This window comes from Cyphomyrmex costatus, unplaced genomic scaffold (genome assembly GCF_001594065.2).
Source record: "Cyphomyrmex costatus isolate MS0001 unplaced genomic scaffold, Ccosl1.0 scaffold628, whole genome shotgun sequence".
NCBI classification, from domain to species: domain Eukaryota; kingdom Metazoa; phylum Arthropoda; class Insecta; order Hymenoptera; family Formicidae; genus Cyphomyrmex; species Cyphomyrmex costatus.
In genome coordinates, this window is record NW_017280187.1 from 42,941 (window position 1) to 68,924 (window position 25,984).

At 34.2% G+C, this 25,984-nt stretch overlaps 1 protein-coding gene across 2 annotated transcripts; it reads left to right on the top strand.

The window, feature by feature from the left end:
- Nucleotides 1-200: 200 nt before the first annotated feature.
- On the top strand, nucleotides 201-25,984 carry LOC108779805 (alpha-crystallin A chain). 2 transcript variants are annotated; one of them, XM_018547310.1, is made up of 4 exons: nucleotides 201-572; nucleotides 12,996-13,112; nucleotides 14,348-14,540; nucleotides 25,589-25,984. In XM_018547310.1, exons 1-4 carry the CDS (start codon nucleotides 385-387, stop codon nucleotides 25,781-25,783), a joined length of 693 nt encoding a protein of 230 aa, XP_018402812.1. In that variant the 5' UTR covers nucleotides 201-384; the 3' UTR covers nucleotides 25,784-25,984. The 2 variants fall into 2 exon arrangements, with proteins under 2 accessions (XP_018402812.1, XP_018402813.1); XM_018547311.1 differs by lacking the exon at nucleotides 12,996-13,112.

A 25,984-nucleotide genomic window follows, 5' to 3' on the forward strand; every position in this document is an offset into this window, starting at 1 on the left:
TTAATGTCTAATTAAATTTAGGCCGTCATCGTGGCATGTCAAAAATCTCGCGAGCATCCGCCCGCGCTGCTGCCGCTGCTGGCTCGTAACCGACCGCGAGCGGCCGCGTGGTCACGAGGTGACCCGAGCGCAACCGAGGATAGCCGAGCACCCACAAGCGGCCTCGCCGGCGTCGCCGGGTATTTAAACGGCTGCCGGTGAGCCGCGCTCATTCCTCAGACAGGAACGAGACACGGGACGTGACACGTGCCGGAGTTGAAGGGTACTCACAATCGGTTGCCTAGATTCTCGCGATCGAATCGTATTTGACGCGGCGCGGGTCCTCGTCGAGTGATTACAGTGACAAGAGACACGAAAGTGCTGCTCCTGGGCGAAAACAAAAACATGGCCGACAGTGGTATCAAGCGCAACATTCCCATCAAACTCGGTGACTTCAGCGTGATCGACACCGAATTCTCCAACATACGCGAACGCTTCGACGCCGAGATGAGGAAGATGGAGGACGAGATGTCGCGGTTTCGCAGCGAGCTGATGAACCGCGAGAGCAACAACTTCTTCAAGAGCACCACCAGGTATGTCGAGGGACTCTCTACTCTCGATATTTTCATCTCTCTCTCTCGCGCGAGACGCTCAACCTTTCAGGACACCCCGGTTACGTTCTCCCTCTCGCGCGTCTCTCTACGCATAAATTCGTTGTGCACGCCTTACGTTTTGACTACACGTTCCATAAAACGCACAAAAAATCACAAGTTAACAATCTCACAATTACTTTTATTTCAAAAAAGTTCGTACATCATCTGTCATAAGTTCATCACAAGCATCAAATTTATTCTTCAAAATATATTCTGAATCCTAAATTTAAAATAGACGTCAATCAAGATTATTAAATTAAAACGAACTCAATTTTGCTTCTTATGTAAAGTCACTTCTTTATTTTATAATATTCTTCGAAAGAAAATAAATTGTTGTTTTGTTTATTTTTGTAATAAGTACATTTTAAGATTTTTATATGAGAAAAAAATTCTTTGTTAAAGCTAACGTAGAAGGAAGAAAGTAAATTGAGTAATAATTGTTCTTGATAATAGAATATATGATATTTTTCTGTATGTATAATTCGCATAATATATTTATTTTATCTTTGACCTGTTCTTTTAGCTGGACTTCTTGCACAGTTTATCCTTCCTTTTTCTTTCTTCTACGTTGTATTGGAAAGAAAAAGAGAAAATGTGAACTGAAATGCGCACACAACACACATATACAAAAAGTTCAGCTAAAAAACTTCGGTTAACATTCAGTGAACAACAAGGATATAAAATGACTGCGTTCAACAGAGAAAGCAGCATTATAACTACTGTTAGAAGAAGATTCTTTGATATAATTGGATAATACATTTAAATTCAGTGAAACACTAAAGGCAAGGCAATTACGTTAATCTTTAATTGTTAAAAAAATGTTATATATTTACTCTCTAATATCGCGAGTCCACTAAATTATTTTTCAAAAGTTAAAAAAATGAAATTCATTAATCTAGAAAACATTTTTATTATATCTTTTTAATGTTTAAATTAACATATTTTACCTACCGAAATTAATAATAGAAATCATTTTTTTTCTCTACATTACAAAAAAAAAGAAAATATTAAGTATGTAAGAAGTTCAGCTAAAAGAACAGTCCCAATGATACATCATGTGCATCATGCGCTTTATGGAACACAGTCTGCAAAACACGATTGCTTTTCCTGTTGGATCGTTTTTCGTAAATTGCTAGAAATTCGACGTATAGTGTGGTGTAATACTAGTAATTTATTAAAACGTAAGCAATCCAATTGGAAAGCAAGCAGGGTGCATCGCAGCAGGCTTCACATCGATTTCGAAAAGCTTTCCTTTCCAATTACGAACGATAATTCGAACGCTCGCTTGCTTACACCGGTGACCGATACGAACAGTATATTTACGAACCGGCATCGGCGTATTGTGTATGGTATACATTGAAATCTCGAGGTCGTCTCTCGAGGGAATTACAGGTTAACGGAATTACTGTGCACGCTGTACATCGTACATCGGCGAGAAAGATCGATAAAAATAAACGTAGGTCGCGGATAATGCGATTGACATTGAGGATATCGATCCTTTCGTTCGGACAAATGAATCTAATTTGTCCGATTTGTCGTAGTTGCGACGCGCGAGAGGATTAAAGAGAACTTGCGAGAGAGTGGCCTTCGTATCCTCGCGCGTTAAAATTTTTCTTTTATTTTCGCTCAATCGTATCGATATGCGGTAGGTTTTATTTCTGATACCTGCACTTCTCTTTTAAAAGAGATTTTATTTCGTTTAAAAGGGATTCTATAATATTTTATTTGATACATCACGTCCGGCATTGAAATTACTCGCGATCGAAGGCAATTATTAACAGTCGTTGGAAGTCCACGTATCAATTTGCGATATGTCAGGAAAAACATGTATTTTCTTTTTGCGTGATAACGATTCACCGATCATTGGAAAGCAGTATTTTACGTTAAGCCATAATCACACTAGCGATTGAGCGATTGTGATTGACGATCAAAGCAGTCACCGATTACTTTGTTCCGATTGGTTGAGAAACAATCCTCAATCGTCAATCACAATCGCGCAATCGCTAGTGTGATTGACGATTGAGGATTACTTTTCAACCAATCAGAGCATAAGTAATCGGTGACTGCTTTGCTCTGATTGGTTGAAAAGTAATCCTCAATCGATCGTTAATCACAATCGCGCAATCGCTAGTGTGATTACGGCTTTACGCGTTCCATCTCGCGACAGTCAAGCGATTAAAGAGATTAGCAATCTACAGATCGATCGTATGCGTTATCGTGCAGATGCAGTTTAATATTTTAAGACGATGATTCAAGATTGATTTTCAAATAAGCAGCGTCGTTACATAACGTATAGATACGATAAAATTGATTATAAAAAGAAGATTGAAAGATTATAAAAAAATTAACCAACCAAAAAAAGGTGCAAGGATAAAAACCTGACATAGAAAATGATGTCACTTGTTAGATAATGTCGCTTGTAGCTCGTCGCGTTTTATGAGACTCGACATAAAATCACTTACTTGCAGGATGATTAGTTTATATCGTCGCATCGCTGTCTTGCCAAAACTGTTCTAAATGTTATATCAATTTAAAATCCAATATTAATTAATGTTATCATATCAATTTAAAATCTTTTGTTTGCGTGATGATTAATTTACGTCGTCGTTACTTTACCGAAATTTATAGAATGTATCATTTCAATCTTATATCAATTTAAAATTGCTCATTTATGTATGTGATTTTAATTTACGTCGTTGCTGCCTTGCCGACACTCGGAGTGTATCGATTCAATTTTTCAGTAACACAATTAAATGTCATCGTATGTCATATTAAATAATAAATTTACAGATTATAAGCTTTTGTAAAAATATATAGCTATTCTTTGTTATGAAAAGTCGTCTCATTTTGCCTTCGCAAAAATCGCAAGAATAAGATCTCTTATAGTTAGCGCAATTCGGATGCGATTCGCAGATTACATTTTTGCATCGATACAGTCGTTTCGTGCATTCAGTTTCTATTTATAGAGGTTCCGTCACTGCACTCTCGGACCAAGAACCTCCTTTGGCGACTCGACCGCGAAGAGTGAAGCGGTTGATCCGGGGAATGCGTGTGTTGGAAATTTGTGAACGCCCATAGTCATGTGAAACTTTATTGTCGAGATCGCTTAATTATCATAACAACAAAGTTCAAAAATGTTTATTATGTAACCGTCATTTATTTGAGAGAGAAAAATGTACCAAATTTTAACAAACAAATTTATTTTAATAGTAGTAACTCTTTAAAATCTTTGAAGTGGAATCTAATTCTCTAAATTCTAAAGAATGATAAAGAATGACAATTAAATCAATTTATTCTGTCCAGTTTATGTTTAAATTAAATTAATTTTGAAAAAAGTAGCTCAATTGTCAATTTTTAAGAATGAGATTTACTCTTTGGAATTAAGTTCCACTCCAAAGAGATTTTAAACAGAATTTTTAACATTTATTTACGGTAATAATAAATATATGTTTATTTAGTAAATATTCAACTAGTACTATTTCAAACAAACATTTTTATATTAAATTTTGATATATTTTTTTCTCAGAGTACTTTTGATAAATCTATTTCATACTTTATCCGCATACACTCTAAAAAATGTAGATGTGGATTTAGTACCCATGCGGTATCTACGTATAATTCCAATTAACATGGTGTGGATTTAATCGTAGACTTATAAAATAGACCCAGCATGCCCTTACGACAGAAGTGAAGCTAGCGGAGCGGTAAGAGACATCGGTAAATCTCTGTCCTTCTCTTATGTGTACATATTCACAGTAATGGAAAAGAATAGAACTTCACCGTTGTGCTTTTGCTCTCACTTACTCTTACTGACATATCGGTTTTACTTCTACCACGTGGGCTGAGTTTATCTTATAAGTTTATAGACCTAATAGCATTGATTTTAAATCTACATCATGTTGGTGTTAATCATCTATAGTCCAGTGTGACTTTGAAGTTATATGCTAACAGCTAAGATATCGCGATAACTTGTTAATTTATTTAATTTTGAAAAATAAAAATTTTTACACTTAAGTTACATAAATTTTTATACCTAGTCGTCAAAAAAATTCATAGAGAATTATTTTCAACACCAACACAGCGAGAATTATACATATAGACTCTGCATGGTATTAAGCTTCGGTATTAACCGCTTTTTTTAGAGTGTATGTTCTTTGCAATTTTTACGTTAATATTTGGATTAAATAACGCAAAACCCATACCTAAAATTAAACGCTTTTTTTTTTTTTACGAAACTAAATAATAACTAAATAATTTTCCAATAAAAGTTTGTCATTTTTACGGTCATTTTATACCATGTTTAATCTTCATAAATCAATCATAGATTAATAATGAAAGGAGATTCAGATTTAGACATCTGAGTTCTATACGTTCTACAGGAACTGAATTCTACAGGAAAAAAAAAAAGATTGTTTCGTCACACACAACAGAAACATTCACGTAAAACTCGGAATATTTGAAATGTGGGAAACGCAACTGTATACGTGTCGCTCGCGGAATTACAAACGATGTCTATTACGCAATTACATGACATGCGTCTCGTTGAACGCACAACGGACGCGTTCACTGCATTTTTGACGGCACACCGAGGCACGCACACGGTCGCGTCTTCTGAATGCAGCATTGTCATCATTCGAAACAGTAGTTGAAAGAAGCGAGATGGGAACACGGGAAAAGAATGAACAATGTTAAATTCCGGAATTTTTACCTATCAAAATAAATCCAGTCAACGCACTCCTGCGTCCGCGTGTTTATTTCCTACTAGGAAAGAGCGGTTTTACTATGAAGTAAAATTTAAGCTAAATACAGATTTAATAATTTTATTGGACGATCTAAATAGTTATATTGAATCAAATAGGTTATAAAATGTCAAAACCTTTTACAGTATTAATATCAATATTATCATTAAGCTTAAGAGAACATTCCTAAATAATTATTTTGATAGTCCGATGATTATTTTCGGATTTGTATTTCTACTGGAAAAAGAGTATGGTTGCATTAATTAAAATTCTAATTGACAAGAAATAAATCGGAAAAAGAATGATTTTGTTAGACTATAAATTTAGCTACATATACATCTAAAAAAATGTTATTAGATCCATCCAAGTAATGCAAGGATGCTCAAATTGATTGCTAGAAAATTTTTTGCAACATTAACATTATTTTGAATCTTTCGTGTAATTAGTTTGCTGGTTCAACATAATTATTTTCGAATCTGTATCTATTTGTCTGTGCTAAATTTTTAGTTATTTTAGTAGAAGCATTTTTTCTGTGCAAAATTTTCTGATTGAATCTATGATAATTCTGATTGAAGTAAAACCAGAAATCTACTCGACACGATTATCTATCTTCGTTTATTTTCAATCGGAAATTTTATCTCAGTGTACCTAAATTTGGATATTCCAGCAAGACATTCTCTTCATGTAGATAAATGTTAAAAAATTGTATTTATTGAAATTACATTATGATGGACGAGTTACTTATGCATAATGCAATCGTCGCGTCGCGCGTGTGCTGCATTGAATTAATGTTGTTTTCCTATACATAGTGCTCGAAATAAAGTTGACGCTTTATTTAAATGTATATTTTCGCGGTACACCACGTTATTACGTCAATGCGACCCTGACATTGTATCGCGATGCACCATCGCGAATGGCCCCCACTGGAATCAAGCACTAAATCGTGGCGCAGGAAAGGTGAGGAGCTTGCAGGGATCCTAGACGAGCCATTTTACGCAGTAATTTTTACGACGTCGTCGAGGCAACCGCATCGTCGCCGTCCACGTTTTAAAGCGAGGTACACTCGGTCGGTATATTGACTCGCTCACCATCGGTCAAGGATGATCCCGAACGAGGATCTCTATCCACCCGCGCATAAAACGATCATCAAGCTTCGGTATGTTGTTTAGCGCGAATTCTCCAAGTCCGAACAAATTCGTATTTACATTTGTTTGTCATCAGTTCACTTTGAGTAACGGTTCGTTATTCGCGTTACAAAATATCATTTTACTACGCAATTAAATTATTTTCCTACACTATTTCTTTTTCATCTGTATTAATTACCGATTAGAGATGTTGTTTATTATTATGTTTATGATTTATTTTTTATATCTCTCTTTCAGAATTTTTTTTTTAATTCGACGATTGTAGTAAATGACGATGCATACACTTTAAAAGTTTATTTTGGTATCATAAACCTCACACAAAATAATCACTCAGCCTGACTTACGTTATAACCTTTACCTACATTCATTCAAATCTATAAGATCTTTTATTTGCTATATTTTTTTCGCTCTTATATACAAACAATACATTTTCTTTGCCCTGTTGGATGATTTGAATTTTTTTAAATATCAAAAGGAAAATGTCTGGCTGTTACACAAACGTACAAGATTGGATAATCGATATCACCTACTATGCAATTACAGATTTACGCTTTGAATCATGTTTGGGAAGAAACAAACTTTCATTTTTTTCAACAATAACAACAAAAGAAAAAAAATGTTCTAATTCTATTAAATGATTATAATACGATTCTATATATAAAAAATCGAAAATTGCAAGTACGATGGAAATATATGACGACGTATAAAATACAGAACCTAAAATTCTGGTTAAAAAATGATACTTCATTCATTAAAAAATATTAGTATAATTTTAGAGATATTCGAGTTACTATATATAGTACGTTCATCCCAGTTAATTAAATTATTTCAACTGTCATCACAAAGATTAGCACTCTTTTCTCTTAGCTGCAGAGTATCTTATTTAATTTTAATTTTAATTTTATTGTGACATAGAAGAATTTTATTCATGGATATTTTAATTCTTTTTCTACTATTTTTGACAAGGTAAATAAACTCATATTCTTTTAAAATAATTTTTAGAACTCCGTTAAGTGTTATTTTTGTATTTTTATCAGGATCTTTTTTATACTTATGACATCAATTTACAACATCATTTATACCATAATTATGCAGTTGGATGAAGAATGTTCATAATTTTTGTATTATTTTATTTATATTTAATTGAAGAATGTTTATATTTATTGTATTTTTTAAATTTATATTTGAATTCTATACATTTATATACATTGAAAATGACCCGATCGGAGTCGAAACGTCTGAAAATGCTATATTTATATATTTTTTAAATTATACGTACGTTAAACATATTTGCCTTTTTTCTTATTTGTATTGTTTTATACATGTTGAGCCTTGTCATTACTTATTCTTATTTTTAATTAAATTAATTTCGTCGATTTAATTTATGTTATGTTTAATTTATGATTTAATTATGTCGAGCCATTCGTCTCGATCAACATTCCTTCTCGTAATTTGACTTGAGAATTTCTTATAAATCATAGCCAGATCCATTTTGAGAAACATGCCGGTGTCGTCATTGACATAAAAAAATTGGCATAAAAGATTCTGAAGCGTTTATAAATACTACCTATGCGTCGTGGTAAGCAGGTGTTCGGTATCGATCGTGTATTCTCGATGGATCATTCGTGGGAGGTGAATATGGTCCATTACAAAGTCCGAATAATCACGTGTTTCTGACGTAATTCTTATGTTCAGGGACGGTTACCGCAAATAGACAAGCGCGCATGGCACATCATCACGCAGAATGCAGGCGTCTTCGACGCGGACATGTCATTAACGTGTAGACTGTGGCTCATCTGTAACAGACAGACAGCAAGATATACAGATATTATCGACTCTTCAGGCACCTGTTTGGATTCTAACTTTTTATTCTTCATTATTATTTGAATTGAACTTTGTTAATAATCAGATCGTACACTTTGGAGCTAACCATCATTTAGAAACGTGAAAATTATTTTATAATTGTACATCGCAATAATCTTTTGTGTTATTTAATAATGGAAGCACTAAAACATCTGGTTTTACATCGAGCTTATAAATGCAAGCAAATTTATCGAATTATCTTGAAAAAGTAAATATCTTCCAATGTACACAAATTTCCTATTTTATTGTAGATTGCAATATGTTAGTTTCTTGACAGGAAATCAATAATTGTATCACGTCCAACATTTTGCCTCCATCGAAAACGAACGTAAGATACAAATTTTATGGATATCGTGCAGCAGATAGCTTTGATGCTCCCGAATAGACGGTTCGTCAAGATCCGAGCAGCAACAGGAAATTATCTCTTATAGAGGCAGGGCAATAGCTTGCTAATTGACTTTGGTGAACTATGCTAAACTTCATGCTCTTGAACTTTTGCTGATAACTGACGTACTGTCGGCTAGACATAGCGATGTATATGCGTGTCAAAAGGAGATTCACTTTCCGCTCATACTCTCACACACGCGCTCTTTTGTTTCGTCGTATTATACAACCATGGTCTTTCTGTTACACAATGTGCCGGCGTGTAACTGACTGAGTTAAGCGATTCATTGACTTTCAGCCGACCATTGGCATCGCGTAATGGCTAAATATGATTCCGTCGAAACGTGCTCGTCGTGCCGATTATCTCATTCGATCGATAGAATTAGTTAACTAGATATGACTTGTGTGTGATGCCGATAATAAATTCTTTGTCACTCAACAAGCAAATCATAAGAAATTGGGTATATGCAATTTCTAGAGACATTTATCATTTTGCACAATGGTTATTTTTATATTTTTTAAAAAATATTGTAATAAAAACAACATTAAGGTTATGTGTTAATATTTTAGCCCTCTAAACTTGTTCTATCTTTATTCTGTTTTATCATGTCAAACGAAAGCGAGAAAAACACGGATATTATGATTTCCATTTATAAATTCTCTTTGTAATTGAATTTAATATGTTGAAATTGTGCTGTGTATACTGATACAAGACTTCGAGACTGATACATACAGGTACCAATCATTTTCAATGATTTCAAGTAGTAAACATAGCTAAACAGATTAGATAAACGCTACTGATATACGTCAATAATAAATTTTCATTACTGTTTCATGTTTACTATTTTTATCATAATTTTTTAATGAAACTTTTCTTTCGGTGAAATATTTCGTTGAAGACTTCTCATGCATATAACTTTAATGATACTTATTGAAATCACATATGTTTAATTATTTCTTGAATTATAATTTTGTTATATAAAATCAATTAAAGTATATAAGGCCGGAATCAGACTACGCATTGAAGATTGAGATTAAAGATTGAAAGATTGAAATTTGGCCAATCAAAATAATACGAGCTAAGATTTCTTTATTCTCATTGGTCAAATTTCAATTTTTTAATCTTCAATCTCAATCATCAATGCGTAGTCTGATTCCGGCCTAAGACAGTCATATATTCACGTAGTATAAAATGCGTGTAAAATAACGTAATGAATAAATAGAATGAAATCAGAATTTATTACTTCGTTATTCGCGTTTCGTTTGGCCTTTTCACTCCGACGAGTCGGGTTTTGTAAGAGCTCGCGCGCTATGGTCGACCTCTCTCGATTTCATGAGACGAGATCCGACCTTTCTCTTGTCTGGCATAATTGTTCTCTACCGCATTTCTTTCCCATTCTTTCCCACGCAGCTTTCCTACGGCTTTGCTCGAACCCTTTCTTTGCACTTCCCATTGGCGAACGTCTCGTGATATTTAAATGTTACGAGTTAGATTCAATCAGGATTTCACGGTAACGTATAGTAACTCGGTTTTTTGTAAAAAAAAAAAAAGCATAAGTCGTATGATGCCTTTGCATTCTCCATAATAGATTTGTCGAAAAATCGCTGATAGGAATTTATTGATAGTAATCTCTTTGTTCAATAACTATACGCACGAATGAAATAAAACGCGGAAAATAATCGTTATTACTGCCAAACACGTTATATCGCGTGACGGGATATAGTGACATTTCATTCTTGGAATCGTTTTACTCTGTCATACAATTTATTCGACCATCACAAAACTTTATAAATGTCGGACACGATCTCATTTCTTTCGTACATTAATTTTTATCGAAAAGATTCATGTATTATCTTGCAAAATATGATTTTTGTTTCTACAATAGAAGGGCAAAATAATATTTATTAGAAAAATCTAGACTTAAAAAAGTTTATAAAATTCACAACACAGGAATTTTTCACGGTATTCAAACATTTTGTTCAAATTTTGCTAATTTTACCAAAATCATTTGTGTATTGAAACAAATGTTATTGATTATTGTTAAAACAAATCGTCTTTTCAGGTTTATATATAAATCCCAACTATATATATTATAACTATTATAACTATAATACTATTTTAACTATGGTATACTATACTACTACTATTAGGTATACTACTATGCTACTGTACTATAACTTACTATTATAACTATTATTATTTATATATGTGGTTTTATATATATATATATATATACACATACATATACATATATATAAATAATTATAAAAGAATACTCTACATGATATTTATATTGGAGTACAAATTAGTTCGGTCCGTTTTCCAAAAGATGTTCGCCTCCAAAGACGAGTCATTTTTTCGAGATGGAATTCGAAAATTGCTTGAGAGATGGGAAAAAGTAGTAGCCAGCGACGGACAATACTTTAATTAATCTGTTTATCCATTTTGTTTTGAAATAAATGCATTTTTGAACACAAAAAGACAGAACTAATTTGTACACCTAATAATAACGTTAGTCATAAATTCTCCATAAACTTACGCTGCAGATACTCTCTAATATCTGTATTTTAAAACTTGTATTAATTTCGAGAAGCGATAAATGAAGCTGGATAATATAGCGGTGCAGTAGAATTGGTTAAATCGAAGTTAATTCTACGAGGAAGAACTTAAGGGGACACGAGTAAACGTGACTCGAGAAATCACGATTACCCTCTCTGCAAGTACGGTTGCAACGACGTAATCGCGTACTATTTATAGTATCCTACGTGGTAGTAGGTCGACGACCTCTCCGAAGACAAGGCAAGACACTTCCGGTTATCATGACATTTAGTTCGACGATATTTCGCGCCAAGTTAGAGGCGGTGTTAAGCTTGTTCTTATCTGCATGTATAAGCACGTTTACGATCGATCAGAGTCCTTTTGGGGGACCGTTAATAAGTTTAACGTCGATTATCAACGGTAATTAGCGTCGATTCCCGTAGAAAAAGATCACAGGGGTAAAGGCAGGTACCCGTTCGAGAAATTTCGTTTTATCGTAAATGAAATGTTTCTTTTAAACAAGTTTAGAATCAATAAGATTTATTACGTATGTATTTGCCGAGTGCGCTTATTAATTTTTTAAGTTGTACAAATAATTTGTATATAACCTTCACGATTAATTTGCTGCGTGTTTGACGTGTGTCAATTGTCTTACTGCTTTTTATCCTTTTTTTTAAAGCCACTTGCCAGCGTATTTTTATAATTTACGATATAGGCATATATTAGTTGCATAATAATTTCTAGTACATACACGCGATTTTGGCACTACGGTTTATTTTCATTTATTTTTATTTTTGTATCAAGTTTTATGAATATGAAGATATAAGAGATAATAAGTCTTGTAAGATTACTTTTTTCGTAATTTATTAAGGAGTCGTATTGTAATATTTTTAACTAGCAAAAATAAGACATAGTGCAAAAAAAGAGAAAAATAAAGGAAATAAGTATCACATTTAAAAAAGTACCAGAATTTCAATTAAATCTTGCTGAGAATGTCGCTCGCTCATTGTTTCTTGGCAAATAGACTTATTGCTCTTAATATTATAAGGTAAATATACTTGATCACACACACAAATTTATTAATATAACATATGATTTTATATACAATTTAAAGCGGTATTTCTTTGCTAAAAAAAAATTAACGATTGAAAATTCGAGGTAATGCTATCAGCACATTGTAATTTCAATGAGAATGGTTTTCATCACTGGCTAAACTTTGAACAGTTATCCGTCAGTTAAACAGTTGTTGTTACAACGATAAAGATAGACGTAGTCATGAATTTATATGACCAAAGTTTTAATAGATTCCCAAATAGATTCAATTATTTATTCGCCATGGAGAACTGGTGCTTGTTGATGAAGATAACAAAGATAGCGGGGCAAGAGTGATTTGTCGTTAATGAAACCAGGAAGCGCTCGGAAGGGATCTCTAAGATCTTAGATCATCTGACGAATAACTGTTAATCGCTGGTGAAACCCAATCTGAGGAAACTGCAGGACAGAGATTGATCGAGCTGTACCGCCAAGAAACAGAGAAGCGAAGACAAGTGATCGCGTGAATTAACGTTAAATTCGGACGACTCCATAACCATTAGAAGTTAACCTTATATAATAATAACAATCCCTCTTCCTGCGCTCGACTACCGTCTCGCCTACCGAATGGCTCTGCATTGGCACGTGACTAACTATGAAGTCGACACCACACGAGCACCAGCGAGCACCACACTTCGACGACCTCGAAGACGGAAGGTTGGGACAAGGCCGACCCTGCTGCACCGCCGAAGCGGTCCGCGTTCGACAGTTTCAAAAGGTGACGCTCTCTAGAGAAAAGAAAAAAAAAAAGAAAACGCACAGAGAAAACGAATCGATCGATGTAAGGGCGATCAGTCTATGGGATCGGAAGATGTTACGCGTCACAAGGTCGTACATCCCCGATTAGATTTGTAAAGCTTGTTGGAGGACTAAGTAGATTGACGCTTTGTTTTGAAATAGTAGTTGCAAATTAGACCGCACTTTACGTTACTTCCTAGTCGAAACATTTATCCTGCACTGTACCATTTATTTTTCGTTTATGTCTGTAACTCTTTGTAGGATGAACTTGAAGAAAAATAGAATAGATTGATGCAAATTTTGCGTTAAGATATGCTCAAATAATGTCGTTAAACAAGGAGGAAGGGATTTTCGAGTGTTACGTGATCTGATTATAACAAAAAAACTTAAATCGAGAATTTAATTATTGCGTCAGTTATTCTCTTGAATATTAATAAATTTTTACCTTTTTTTAATGAAATTTACATTTATTGTATCAATATGTTAACGTACATTATATTTATATCTATATTACGAATGTACTGGGATATAAATAACGGAAACTTAAATCGTAAAAAATAATAACATTAACACAGCGTTACAATAGTTACTTTCTACGAAGAGTTAATGCAGTTGTAATCGCGTCAAAGCGCGTGCAACAAATAAATAAATAAATGTCTGCACGTTTTGTGACCCGTATACTCGGGATGATGATATCGTTTCCCTCTTGATATGATTTATACCTTATAGATATTTAACCTTATTTTCCTTACGGTTCTGCATAGATCATAGCTGCGTGTAAGAGTAACACCAATTTGGTTAACGCTGGAAAGAACAAAGCGAGTGCATTAATTAGCATTTTAAATAAATAACTTGATTTACTTATTACACAAAACTGTGCAACTGTTTTATCTGTTTCTGTGCGTGATAATAATAAAAATAGTTACGTTGAAGTGTTAATCTTTTTAGCGTTAACTGATATTAACACACGATTTTATACGTCAGTCTCTGCGTGTATTTATTTGATTTGTCCGTCCATCGTCACACATACGTAAGTAAGGCTTCATATTATCACACCGACTGTAGCATAGTCAACACAGGTTTTATGTTAACGGTTACGGATCCGACATCACTCATCATCGTATCAATGTGCCCGACATCTCATTGCTCAGTTAGACTTGACGTATACGAGCAACGATCATCGATGATAATCGAGACTTTTGTTTTAAATTACAGCACCACCACGCAACAACAGTCCACTCAGAACAGCAGTTCTCTAAGTCCTCAGCACGATCATGCCTGGTTAGACGGACTCAATAGTCCTCTCATTCAAGATGAGGGTGACAACAAGATGCTGAAGCTGCGCTTCGATGTTTCACAATACACGCCCGAAGAAATCGTCGTGAAAACTGTGGACAACAAACTATTGGTGAGTGAAACTATTACAGTTAATGTTCAAGCCACATGAAGTTAAATAAACTTAATAAAGAGCTAGCCCCAATCGATATTTTTTCACCGAACATACGTTACTGTAAATGTAATAGAAGAGGATTCAATGTTGAAAATATTTTATCTAAATTTTTTTAGATAATATTATATATAATTTATTATATATAATATAGAGTCGACTTTTTAGCACAGTAGAGTTAATAGAGTTAAGATGTCATAAGTTTTCGTCTAAGGTATTGAAATACTAAGTTTCGATGGCACCTTCTAATTTATTACAACTAATACCTATTTAAAATGAACGATTCGTGATTTGGATTTTGTTATGTTTCTTGTGAGAACTTGAACATCTCATCGAGTAATTTGATGTGACATGTCTTACAAGGATTATTTTAAGTTGAATTGATGTTGAATCGAACAATATATATTAGCTGAGGAAGGTTCAAAATGAACCGAAACGTTCTAAATAATTTTTGAATAAATTGATTTTGAAGAAATCTATTTTTATTGGATTTGCGTAACAATAACAACGCCATACTCTCATTCGCCCTTTGATAATCGATTTTTTGAATTTCAAGAATCCATACGAAAACGTATTGTTATATATAATTTATAATATTATTCTTACGATATTTGTAATCTGTTTTTGTTTCAAGAGACATACTCGTTTTTATCAATGTAAATTTACTTTAATCTCGGTCCAACTTATTCTCCATTTTTTTCGTAATTCTTAGAACTTAGAATTTCTTAGAAATGAAAATTAAACTATACTTGTATAAACGGGCATTAATGTTTTAAGATTCTAATACGGAGATCTTTGATTAGTTTATGATAAAATTAAGAGACTGTACTTATATGCAGTCTTAAATATTAATAAGAATCGACTATGAATACCGGTGTTAAGACTTAATAGTCTATTCTTAGATATATAAATTGATTTGCCCGGACAATAGATACTCAGAGCTTAAACCTTTCAATTTATTGCCGCGCGATTTCTCCTGCTTCATCTAATAACCCGAAATTATTATATAGTTGACTCATCATGCACGATATGCGTTGGGACGCTCTCTTGCACAACTTGGCAAGGTGTAAATCTGGCTCAAGTTTTTGCGCAATTGGCGAGAATTGGCGCGACACAAAGTTGTCCGTCACGCGCAATGTGCTGCCATCATAAAACGAAGTTAATTACTCGCAAATTGCGCACCACAATAGTTTTTTGTAGAACTATTCATTTATACCAATGATTTACACAGTTCGCTTATAGTTTATATTCACAGAGAAATAATTAACACGGGGATATATAATATACAAAAGTTATCAATTTTCATACTTAATCTCTTCTCGTGCTAAACGTGAGATAATAAAATAAACTTATATATTATTATTTTCTATAGATTAAAATTATTAAATAAATAAATGAAGTGCGTACATTTGGTATACAAAACACAGTGATTTTCTTGTAACAAACTTACATTTATTGTGAGTATTGTAAATATTATCCAGTCAAAGAGAAAGAACACGATGAAATATGCGCAATACTTGTCGGTATTCGTGCATCCCGTATGAACTATGTAGAATGTTGTAATTGATTGCATTACGTCACTTCCTGCCAGAAAAGCGGCCTCATCGAGTAACGCGGATCGTACGAAGTAAAGTTTCATCTCGTTTTGTTTCATGATTTTGACGATCGCTTCGCGAGATGTAACTTTATTTCAAACGTAGAGTAGCTCGGTATTTAATATAAATTCAATCGAGTTCAATAGATTTATGCACCTCCTCTTTCTCGTTGCCATCTCCGAATATTAGTATTTCAGCGGTAGGAAGTGAAATATTGGGAGCAAGAATTTCTCAAGATTTCTAAGCGCGTCTTCGAGATTTCTCTCTAACGTTCTTGCGTCGACCTGGACGGAAATAACCGTCGCCGAAAATAAATTCATGCCAGTCGTCATACCGGCGGACCGGAATAATGTTTGGCCATTGTGAACAAACACGTTGAACGCGAGGTGCGGGACGGTATACGATTACGCGCTTATGAATTACACAAGAGACGTGTGTCGCGTACACATATTTCGGGAGCAACTTGAAGAACAATTTTTACGGAAAAGTTAAATTTAACAAATTTAATATATCTTAAGGAGGTTCGAGCGTTATTTTGGAGTCGAAAATGCAACTGAAAGAAATTGTCATTATAGCGATTCGGAATCATGCGCAATATTAAGCCCGTGTCACACTACGGACTGTGGACGCGGATTGGATTGAGATTGCGGATTGCGCATCGGAATTCAGCCAATCAAGACAAAGCAGCTTTATCTTGATTGACTGAATTCCGATGCGCAATCCACAATCTCAATCCAATCCGCGTCCACAGTCCATAGTGTGACACGAGCTTTAGTGTAATAAATTGTGGATATTATTTATGTGCTGTATTCTTAGTAAATTATTAGTGAATAGAATATTAACAAATGTATAAGATTGTCAACGACTCGAGAAGTCGAGTATACACTTGGCAACGTTGCACTTCGCGACGTGACGGGCAGTGACAGATCATGGCGAATTATAAGGGAGAAATACGGAATTTGACGATAAAGCTTTAAATTCATACGGTAAAATCCGATTGTCCTGTTTTGTACACAATCGTTGATATTTCATCTGTCGAATCCTAATTTTTCAAAGCCCTAAGTTGGCTGAGTATTTATAAATTGGTGATTATATATCTACTTCGGAACTGTCTCCTATAAGACGCTATGTTAAAATGGTCAATTTCAGAATGACATTACAAGAAAACCATACGATCAATATTGCTCAAATTGTGGGATTATTTGGGTACAGTGTTTGTCTACATCATATTAAAAAATAAATCTTTAAATTGAATTTCGACTGACGAACCTCCTTAAAAAGTAAATTCGCACGAGACGAGCATTTATTTCTATTCCCGACGAAGTCTAAACGATTAAAGACTTTATTTTTGTTAATTTACGTATCAATGTACGATATCCGTCTTTTCTCTTTGCAATATGAGACTAATCGTAATTTAATCATAGAACTATCTATTTATTTCAATAAGAGAGATAATAGAGCGGAAATCGGGTACTGTTTCTCTCTCTCTTTCTTCTCTTAAGCACGGGTATTGAAAAAGTTCTTCTACCGTTATGCACGAGATCGAAGAATGATGAGGTCGTTGTATCACCGTACTCTCGTTCTTCGCGATGAAAGAAAGATCGTAGTGATGTAAGATCTGTCGAGGAACAAGGCACGGCATTATTCTGATGATTTATTCGATAAATGATCGGCCAATCCAGCGTGCTCTTTCACTTTCATTTTCTAATCATGATTGGCCATAGCAAGTAAAAATAGGTATACTTTGTACTGGGTGTTCCAAAAGTTGCACTATTCCACTCGATTAGACTTTTATTTAGACTGAAAATCAATTTCTCTTTAAAGAGATGATTTTATTATTATTTTTCTTAGTATTTTGGTTTCAAGTAGTTCGTAGCAGCTTGAAGGAAGTGTGCGGCTGTCAAAACAACGTGTCTCCTGGATCGTCTGTACGCTACTCCCGCCTTCAACTTGAAGGCGATACGTTCTCAGTCTCCATTCGTTTCTCTTCACATTCATCGTCTGACCGTCCTATCTTTCTCGAACGAGGTCGTTGGCATATCAACTGTTCAAATATGCTTCTTTATCCACCTTGGCATCTATTATATTCTCCGAAAAATTATGCCATCACGTGGCAACCCAATTTTTCGTTCGATCGATCTGTCTTTTTCTCGTCGAGTAAACGAATTTCGTTCACAAAACATCGATCGTTTATCTTCGCGCGGCCAGAGGTCCTTTTCTCTGAAATAATTTCAAGGGAACGAGAGCAGTCTTCCATAAACGGATTCGCCAGGAACCTGACGACAGCGGGGAACAAGCTGTCGTATAACGTGGTCAGGGTCTGGCGAATTCAGGTCGGCCACGAGCGAACCTTAAAGGGCTTGACCAAGGACGATGCTCCGACGGACGAGTAGTTTAAACTGGGAATGGGTCGTGTATGGGAGTAGGGTAGATCATCTCACAAAACGGCCGGCTGACGTCATCGCAGAAGCAACGAGAAAGCGTGTATCCTCGTCTCCTTTTTTTGTTTTCATCATAACACGTAATCTAGTACAAATTCGTACCGGGTATTTCGATAGAAATTTAATTGATGGATATGCAAAAAGATATGTAAAAAAGATCCAAAGAAATATTTCATACCGATGATTGAAAAATTCTAATAAAAGATAATGCTTATTAATTAAAACTTAATTATTGATTAAAATTTAGATATTAAAGCCACATGTGATCGATTATAACTCGTTAAATTGTATTTACGGAGAGAGATTCCAAGTTTGTCGAAGCGACTAATTTTAACAGATATTCCGCCGTAGTGTTCATTCGTATAATATAATTAATAGGTCGTTTGTATATTTTATGTGTATCGTTAATTGACAGGATTGTTCGATCTAAGAATATGATTTTCTTTTTGTAATATAAGAACGTTTTTTAAATATCCCAGCACTTTAATCAACTTTCGAAAGATTCAGGATCTGTTTTCATTCGCGCAAAGGAGAAATGGAAGTAGGAACATCGAAATTCATGGTTATATTTAGTTTGTGAGTCAGAGCTGCCAACGGCTTACGTTATTTTGGACAATCGTGGGACCGAATTTCAAACAGCAACTGTCATTAATGATATCGGGGATTTAGTTTCCTTCTCTATCTCTCAAAATAAAAAATTAATTAAAAAATTAATTACAATTGTACCTTAAAGTTATTATATTTAATAATAAAGTATAAAAAATTATGACAATGTATATGTATGTACTAGAAGTCAGTTTTCAGAAACTAATCATAATGTTTTATTAATTATTATCAGACATTGTGTTATACCTAAATTAGTGAAAGGATTAATAAAGACTTTTTCATGTATATACCAAAGATGATGGAATAAAAAATAAAAAAATATTAATAAAATAATAATGCAATGTGCCTATTTCTGATACATTCTTCGAGGCCTGACTTTTGGACACTCATCCTGTGTATAACTTTGATATAAAGAACTTAGGTGTTTGAACTTACAAAATATTCAAAAATTGATAATATAATTTAAGTCGCTATCATTGTATGTTATCCAAATCACGTGATTCAGTTGGAGGTGCTGAAGAAGCAAATCGGTCACTCCAATGACTAGTAGTTAGAGCTGATAGGGTTACGTAAGGCTTGTTTCTCGTAAGACGATATCCGTCGCGGAAACTTAGATCCTGCGAAGAGTTGAGTTACCGTAGTTCGTCCCTCTCCTTTTTGTCTTTCCGTTTCATTTTCTCCGTTGCTTTCTTTTTCTCTCGATCTCGCGAGATCTAGGGTTACCCATGCGCGCTTTTCTCGTGATAGTTTTATTCTTTTAGTCTGTACGATCGATATCCCAAGAGAAACGTCGCAACAAGAGAATCGCGTTAGCGAATCACCGCCATCACGAAAGAATTCATTTCGCGGCTCGAAGGAAGAACTCTCGGTACGAGACACCAATATTTTTGTTACCGTATTTTTCCGAGAGACAGAAAGTGATTAAGTAAAAGTCGCTCTTTCGTCGAGCAAATCATAGAAAATTCCAAGGATTTAATTATAGAAGTATCGTTATACAGAGAATTAATGAGAATTATTAACAATTTTAATACGAAATTGGACAGTGAGAATAAATCTATAAGAGAAATTCTATTTTTGGTCAAAGCGGATCTTAGTGCTTATATTTCGATGTAAATTTATATTTATATTTAATTCTACAAATTGGGCGTTAAAATATTTTCAATTTTCAGAATTATTAAACAATGAAAATTAGTGAATCATTGCCTTTCCTTCTTTAGCTGTAAAACATTTTGTGAGTAAAAGTCAGCGAATTATATATTACAGTCTTCGTTATCTTAATCACTTTTACGTCCATTTATTGCACTGACCGGCCATGAAGCGATGCCAAGGAATTCATACCTGAAAATTATTCAAGGCGATACGCGCCTTGAAATCAAATACGAATCCACTAGAGTCTTACGACGATGAATAAAGAGAAGGAGAGGAAGAACATGTAATGCAGACAGATTGCAAGTTGTTGCATCGAGGTCAGTCCAATTTTTCACGTGGCAAGGTTAAGGCTTATTATTTCATTCATTGACATGTGTCGCGGACGATGGCAGATAGATTTTTGCGGCAGATTCGGCAGGTTCGTCTTCTCGACAACGCAATGGAATACGTTCTAGAAACGAACGAGTCTAACTGATGATTAGCGACTTTTACGTAATGCAATTAGCACAGCGAGTTTAGCCTATCGTTCACGACTGTACCTGTGGATTGCCGCTCTAATGGGCGCTGCCATATATCCTGCACCTGCATTTTTTCTCGCGTGCGACAAAGCCATCGAAGACACGCTTCAAGAAATATCGCGATTAGCGACGAAGGGCGGCATATGGCTCTCACAGATCAAATGTTACGATGTTTACCGTTAATAGTACAGCGCAGCGGCACAATTGCATACTTATAATGCTATTTGTTTGAATAGGTATTTAAAATATTCGGATAAACACACACACACACACCGTATCTCGACACAACAAATTCTCGCTGGTGAACCAAGAATCTATTATGAAGATTTTATCAATTAGATGTTTGGATGTATGGGTCAATATATGGGTCATTGAAAAGCGTTCGTAGATTTTAAGTGCGATTACCTTGCCGATTTTTTATATAGCTTTCCATTACTATGCATTTTATAACTGTATATATATATATATATTTTTTTTCCATTTAACTTTATAATTTATTACATGTTAAATAAACTGAAGAAGTCCGTGAGACTGAAACGTCTAAGTTTGTTATTCGTATGTGTGTATTTGCGAATTTTAATTTAATATATTAATTTAATTAACTTTTTTGCTCATTTAATTGATCGTAATTACTTATTGTATTACTGATGGTGAGAACAAACTTGTAAATTTTCTCTTGTTTATTATCTTATAATTTGATTATGTTTGAAATTTAATTGATCTTGAGATACTTAATATTAAAAATTAAAGAGCTTTCTGAGCCATCAAAAATACAGCTTTAACAAAAACTTATTTAATTTAATTAAAGTTTCTTAAGATATTTAGTATAATAGATTAAAAAGATTTACTATGGTTAAATATACTGCTTTAACAAAAGTTTAATTAATTAAGCTTTATTTCGAGATATCTCATATTAAAGATCAGGGAAATATTTCAAAGCATCAAAATGCGTCTTTAACAAAAATTAATTAATTTTATTAAGCTGTATCTCGAGATATTTAATATTAAAGATTAGAGAAATTTTCTGAAACGCAAGACTAACAAGACAATTTAATTATTCCAATTAAGATTCTATCTTAGAAGATGTACATTAAAGATTAAAGAATGTCGAAGTATAGCTTGATAAAGTATGTACGAACTATAAAAAGCATGCTTTTGCTGTTTGATTATGTGAGTCAACACTGCATACTCGCCACCGATTCTCTTCAAGGCAAGTCGCTCTCGCTGTCATACGAACTCCAACAATTTCTAAATACGTCGCTGATCGAACTCGCTATTAACATGATGTAACAACTCCGTCATAACAACACCGTTTATACAAAACTCAACGGCGGCACTATCTGTGAATTGTGCAATGTTTGCAAATCTTCGAGCAGCAGCACGCAACTGAAGTTCTGCATGTGTACTTTAAATCCAGTTGTAACTAGAAATTTAATCTTAAATCCATCGAAATATTACGAAGATGTTTTAAGGCGCGCAACTATATCCGATGGTGATAATTTAAAAAGATAATGCTCTCGAACGAACGAAAGTGCATAAAGCCACATGCTTTGCTCAGATTGATTGAAAAATAATCGACTATCGCTAATTATATTCGCACAGAAAGCAATGAGCTTGATAAAATAAAAAGTAATTTGTTGTTGATGATTTCGTAAAAAAATGCATCAATCAACTATTCCTGCTATATCATTTCTCATTATTCGTTCATGTAACAAACGATACACAGTTTACGAAATAAATCACATTTGTTTTTGTGTATTTGTTGTAGGTACAAAATATATATTGCTAGTGTAACTTATAATGTCGGTAACAACAGATATATCGAGCATTAGTGCCTATGACAGAAGAATTTATCTTGGACGACAAATTAGGTGTATAAATAAGTTTCCGCCGTTTTTTCATTAAAAATTGGGCATTTATTGTGAAAGAACAGTACCTAATGTTTTATTCGAAATATTGTCCATCGCTAGCCACTACTTTTTCCCATCTTTCTGGTAACTGGTGGATTCCACATCGAAAAAACAAAAAAACGTCGAAACTATAACGTTCTTTGTCTTCGACGTCAAATTTACCGTTCTTAAACTTTTGAAACCACTCACGGCAATTTCTCTTACTTAAGGCAGCCTCACCATATGCTTCTATGCGCCTCAGCTGCAGATTTCTTCAAATTAAAGAAGTAAATCAAAAGCTCCTGCAAATGACGCTTATTCGGCTCAAAACTCGACATTTTCACACGAAAAAAGATATATGATACTTATACAAAATCGCTAATATTTCAAGGTTATGTTGTTGCCAGATGTCCAACCTTACGATATGACGTTTTACAGCAGACAATTTTAACCATAACATATTGCGGTGACGCCATCTTTTGTCAAATGGCGGAAACTTATTTATACTCCTAATAGAAGTACACGTCATATTCATTTTCGGTATCAACATTTTCGTCGTCACTGTATCTATAAATAAAACTTGCTGGTGACTTGTTAAATTAACAAAATTTTTTCTTTCCGTGCGCAATCGCTAATGTGATTACGGTTTAACGAGTATGGTGCAATATGCGTTGGATTCTGCTTAATAAATCGACTTCTATATCCCATACATATTTCATTAGGACTTTTCTGCGTTCGTGAATCTTGGTGAACTGCCTCACGGCAGAGAGAACGAATCGTAATAAGTGTAATGCTTCACACGAGCAAGTTATGTTTGAAGAATTCGGGACGCGGGGCTTGTAAAGAAATACTAGCGCACATATACGAGCGGCGATCCTACTTCGTGATAAAATGTAAATTATTATCGATCACTGAGTCAACGAAAGGCGCTCGATAGAACTATATTGCGAAAAACACGGACATTAAAGATGGATAGAGAGCTATAATATTCTAAGTACTTTTGTATTAAATATTTTCTCGTAAAAATTTGTTGAATTGAATAGAGAATAACTTGCGGGAGAAAAACAGAGTCGAACAATAAGGGTGACTTGTAAGAATAAGCTTGAAAATATCGATTTGTGTCAACGTGATGTAGAAGGTGGAAGTGATGGCGGTACAATCCGCCATCTTCCCCGTCTTGTCCTTCGTTCCCACTATGTTTCGACCCCTTCATGACTTCCACGGTTCTCGTAAGACGCAGGCGTCCCAAAATTGTGTCGTTTCTCTCTCATAACCCACTTTCGTCGTTGAGAATGACGTTTCTTTCAAGGCAAGAACCCAGTCTCAGTTTCCGCCCTGATTCAATGAGCTTCCGGGACTAGTTATTTATATATACCTATTTTTCGCGTAATGCTTTTTAAATCCCTGCACTGAAAAAGATTTACTAAATTTTGATATATTGTTTCTTTGAATAATACACTAAGTAAATATTTACTTACAATAAATAAATGTGTACTCAATAAAAAATATAATAGTTAAATGAAATTAATGGTTTTATCAAGTAAATACGTATATGTTTACATTTAAATATTTACACTCAGAACTATTAAAAAATATATTTATTAAAATTTAGTTTTATTAAAATGCGAATTAAAACTCTACTGTAAATATTTATTTTTATATAACTAATATTTTATTATACAAAAAATTATAAAAATGTATAATTTTAATATTATTATATAAAATCGTACCGAAGAAATATTAAGATGAAAATATTTCGAAAAGTTTGAAAAAATTGTTTTTATGAAATTCTTCAGATTAGTGCGAGTCGCTGTACCAACATGTAGTATTTTTTTCATATATATAATAAAGTTGATATCTTGATGCATCTGTAACCCAACACGTATGTCTACATTAGTCGCAGATGGAAAAATGAGATCGATGTCTGACACGTTATACTAATCTACATGTCTACTATAAGGAGACGAAACCTACGCCTACGCATTGTCGAACGGCATGACTCATGGGTCGAACGCATGAGTAATACGGTCACTATTACGAGGTACTCTCGTTGTCCCATTTTTAGATTACTCAGGGAAATTGCTCGTTAGGGAGTCACGAAGGACACTTATCGAGCATATTTCTTTTTGTATCGTCGCTCGTGAAAATTCGGTCACAATAAAACGATAATTATATTTTTGCCGTTCGCAAGCTTCAAATTCCTTGAAAAAAAAAAAAAACGTGTGTATGTGACCGAGGAAAGAGCAAAGTCGGATCGTTAGTCCAATGCATTCGTAATGATAACTCAGTCGTGACGTGCTTTAGGCTCGTTACATTCACGCGAGGTGAATGTAACGAGCAATAGTAAATTCACGTTAGTAAGCACGTCTACATCCTGAGAAGACCGTAGACAAAATATTAATATCCATTAACATCAATAATAATTGATGCTAATAATAAACTGACTGGATTATAGAATTACGGCATAACTTGGCTACCAGCCATAATATATTTTAGTTCAAGGCAACAGGAGCTACCGCATTAAAAGGGTTGATTGCAACATCGTCAACTTCTATTAAGAAATTTTTTTTTTTATAATATATATGTACATATAGATATAATGTTCTAATACAATTAAAAAATTGTTAAATTTATCTTATTATTAATCCAATCTAATTTTTCAAATTGATAGGATATGCTTTGAGAGATGATGTGCGAATCTACTACATTTAATTGTCAATGAATCGAAAAATATGAATAGTGATAATTATACAGTTCAGATCGTCATGTAATAATTAACTCATTTAACGCAATGCAACTTTGTTTGTCCAGGTCCATGCCAAGCACGAGGAGAAGACAGAGAGCAAATCGGTATACAGAGAATACAATCGGGAATTCCTGTTGCCGAAAGGAACCAATCCTGAGAGCATCAAGTCTTCCTTAAGTAAAGACGGTGTTCTTACCGTGGAAGCGCCATTACCGGCAATTGGATCGGGCGAGAAGCTAATCCCAATCGCACACCAGTAAACCCCAGACGAATTGCGGAAAGTCGGTTTCTAATTTTCTGCCTCGAATTCCTCCCAATATTTCCAACCATCCAACTTATCCAAATTGGATTTTTCCTTCATAAGTCCTTATATCCTTCTTTTACCATTACTTTTATCATAGTAACTTAAAGAAGTTGATCTATTCGCGCGAGAGAAAGTTTGACCAATTTTAAACTACACT

What these genes read in the sequence shown, in the direction of transcription:
- LOC108779805 (XM_018547310.1), top strand. Translation starts at nt 385, where the DNA reads ATGGCCGACAGTGGTATCAAGCGCAACATTCCCATCAAACTCGGTGAC. An exon ending in TTCTTCAAGAGCACCACCAG is followed by an intron (nt 573 to 12,995) that starts GTATGTCGAGGG and finishes CTAACTATGAAG; the next exon opens with TCGACACCACACGAGCACCA. An exon ending in CTGTGGACAACAAACTATTG is followed by an intron (nt 14,541 to 25,588) that starts GTGAGTGAAACT and finishes TTGTTTGTCCAG; the next exon opens with GTCCATGCCAAGCACGAGGA.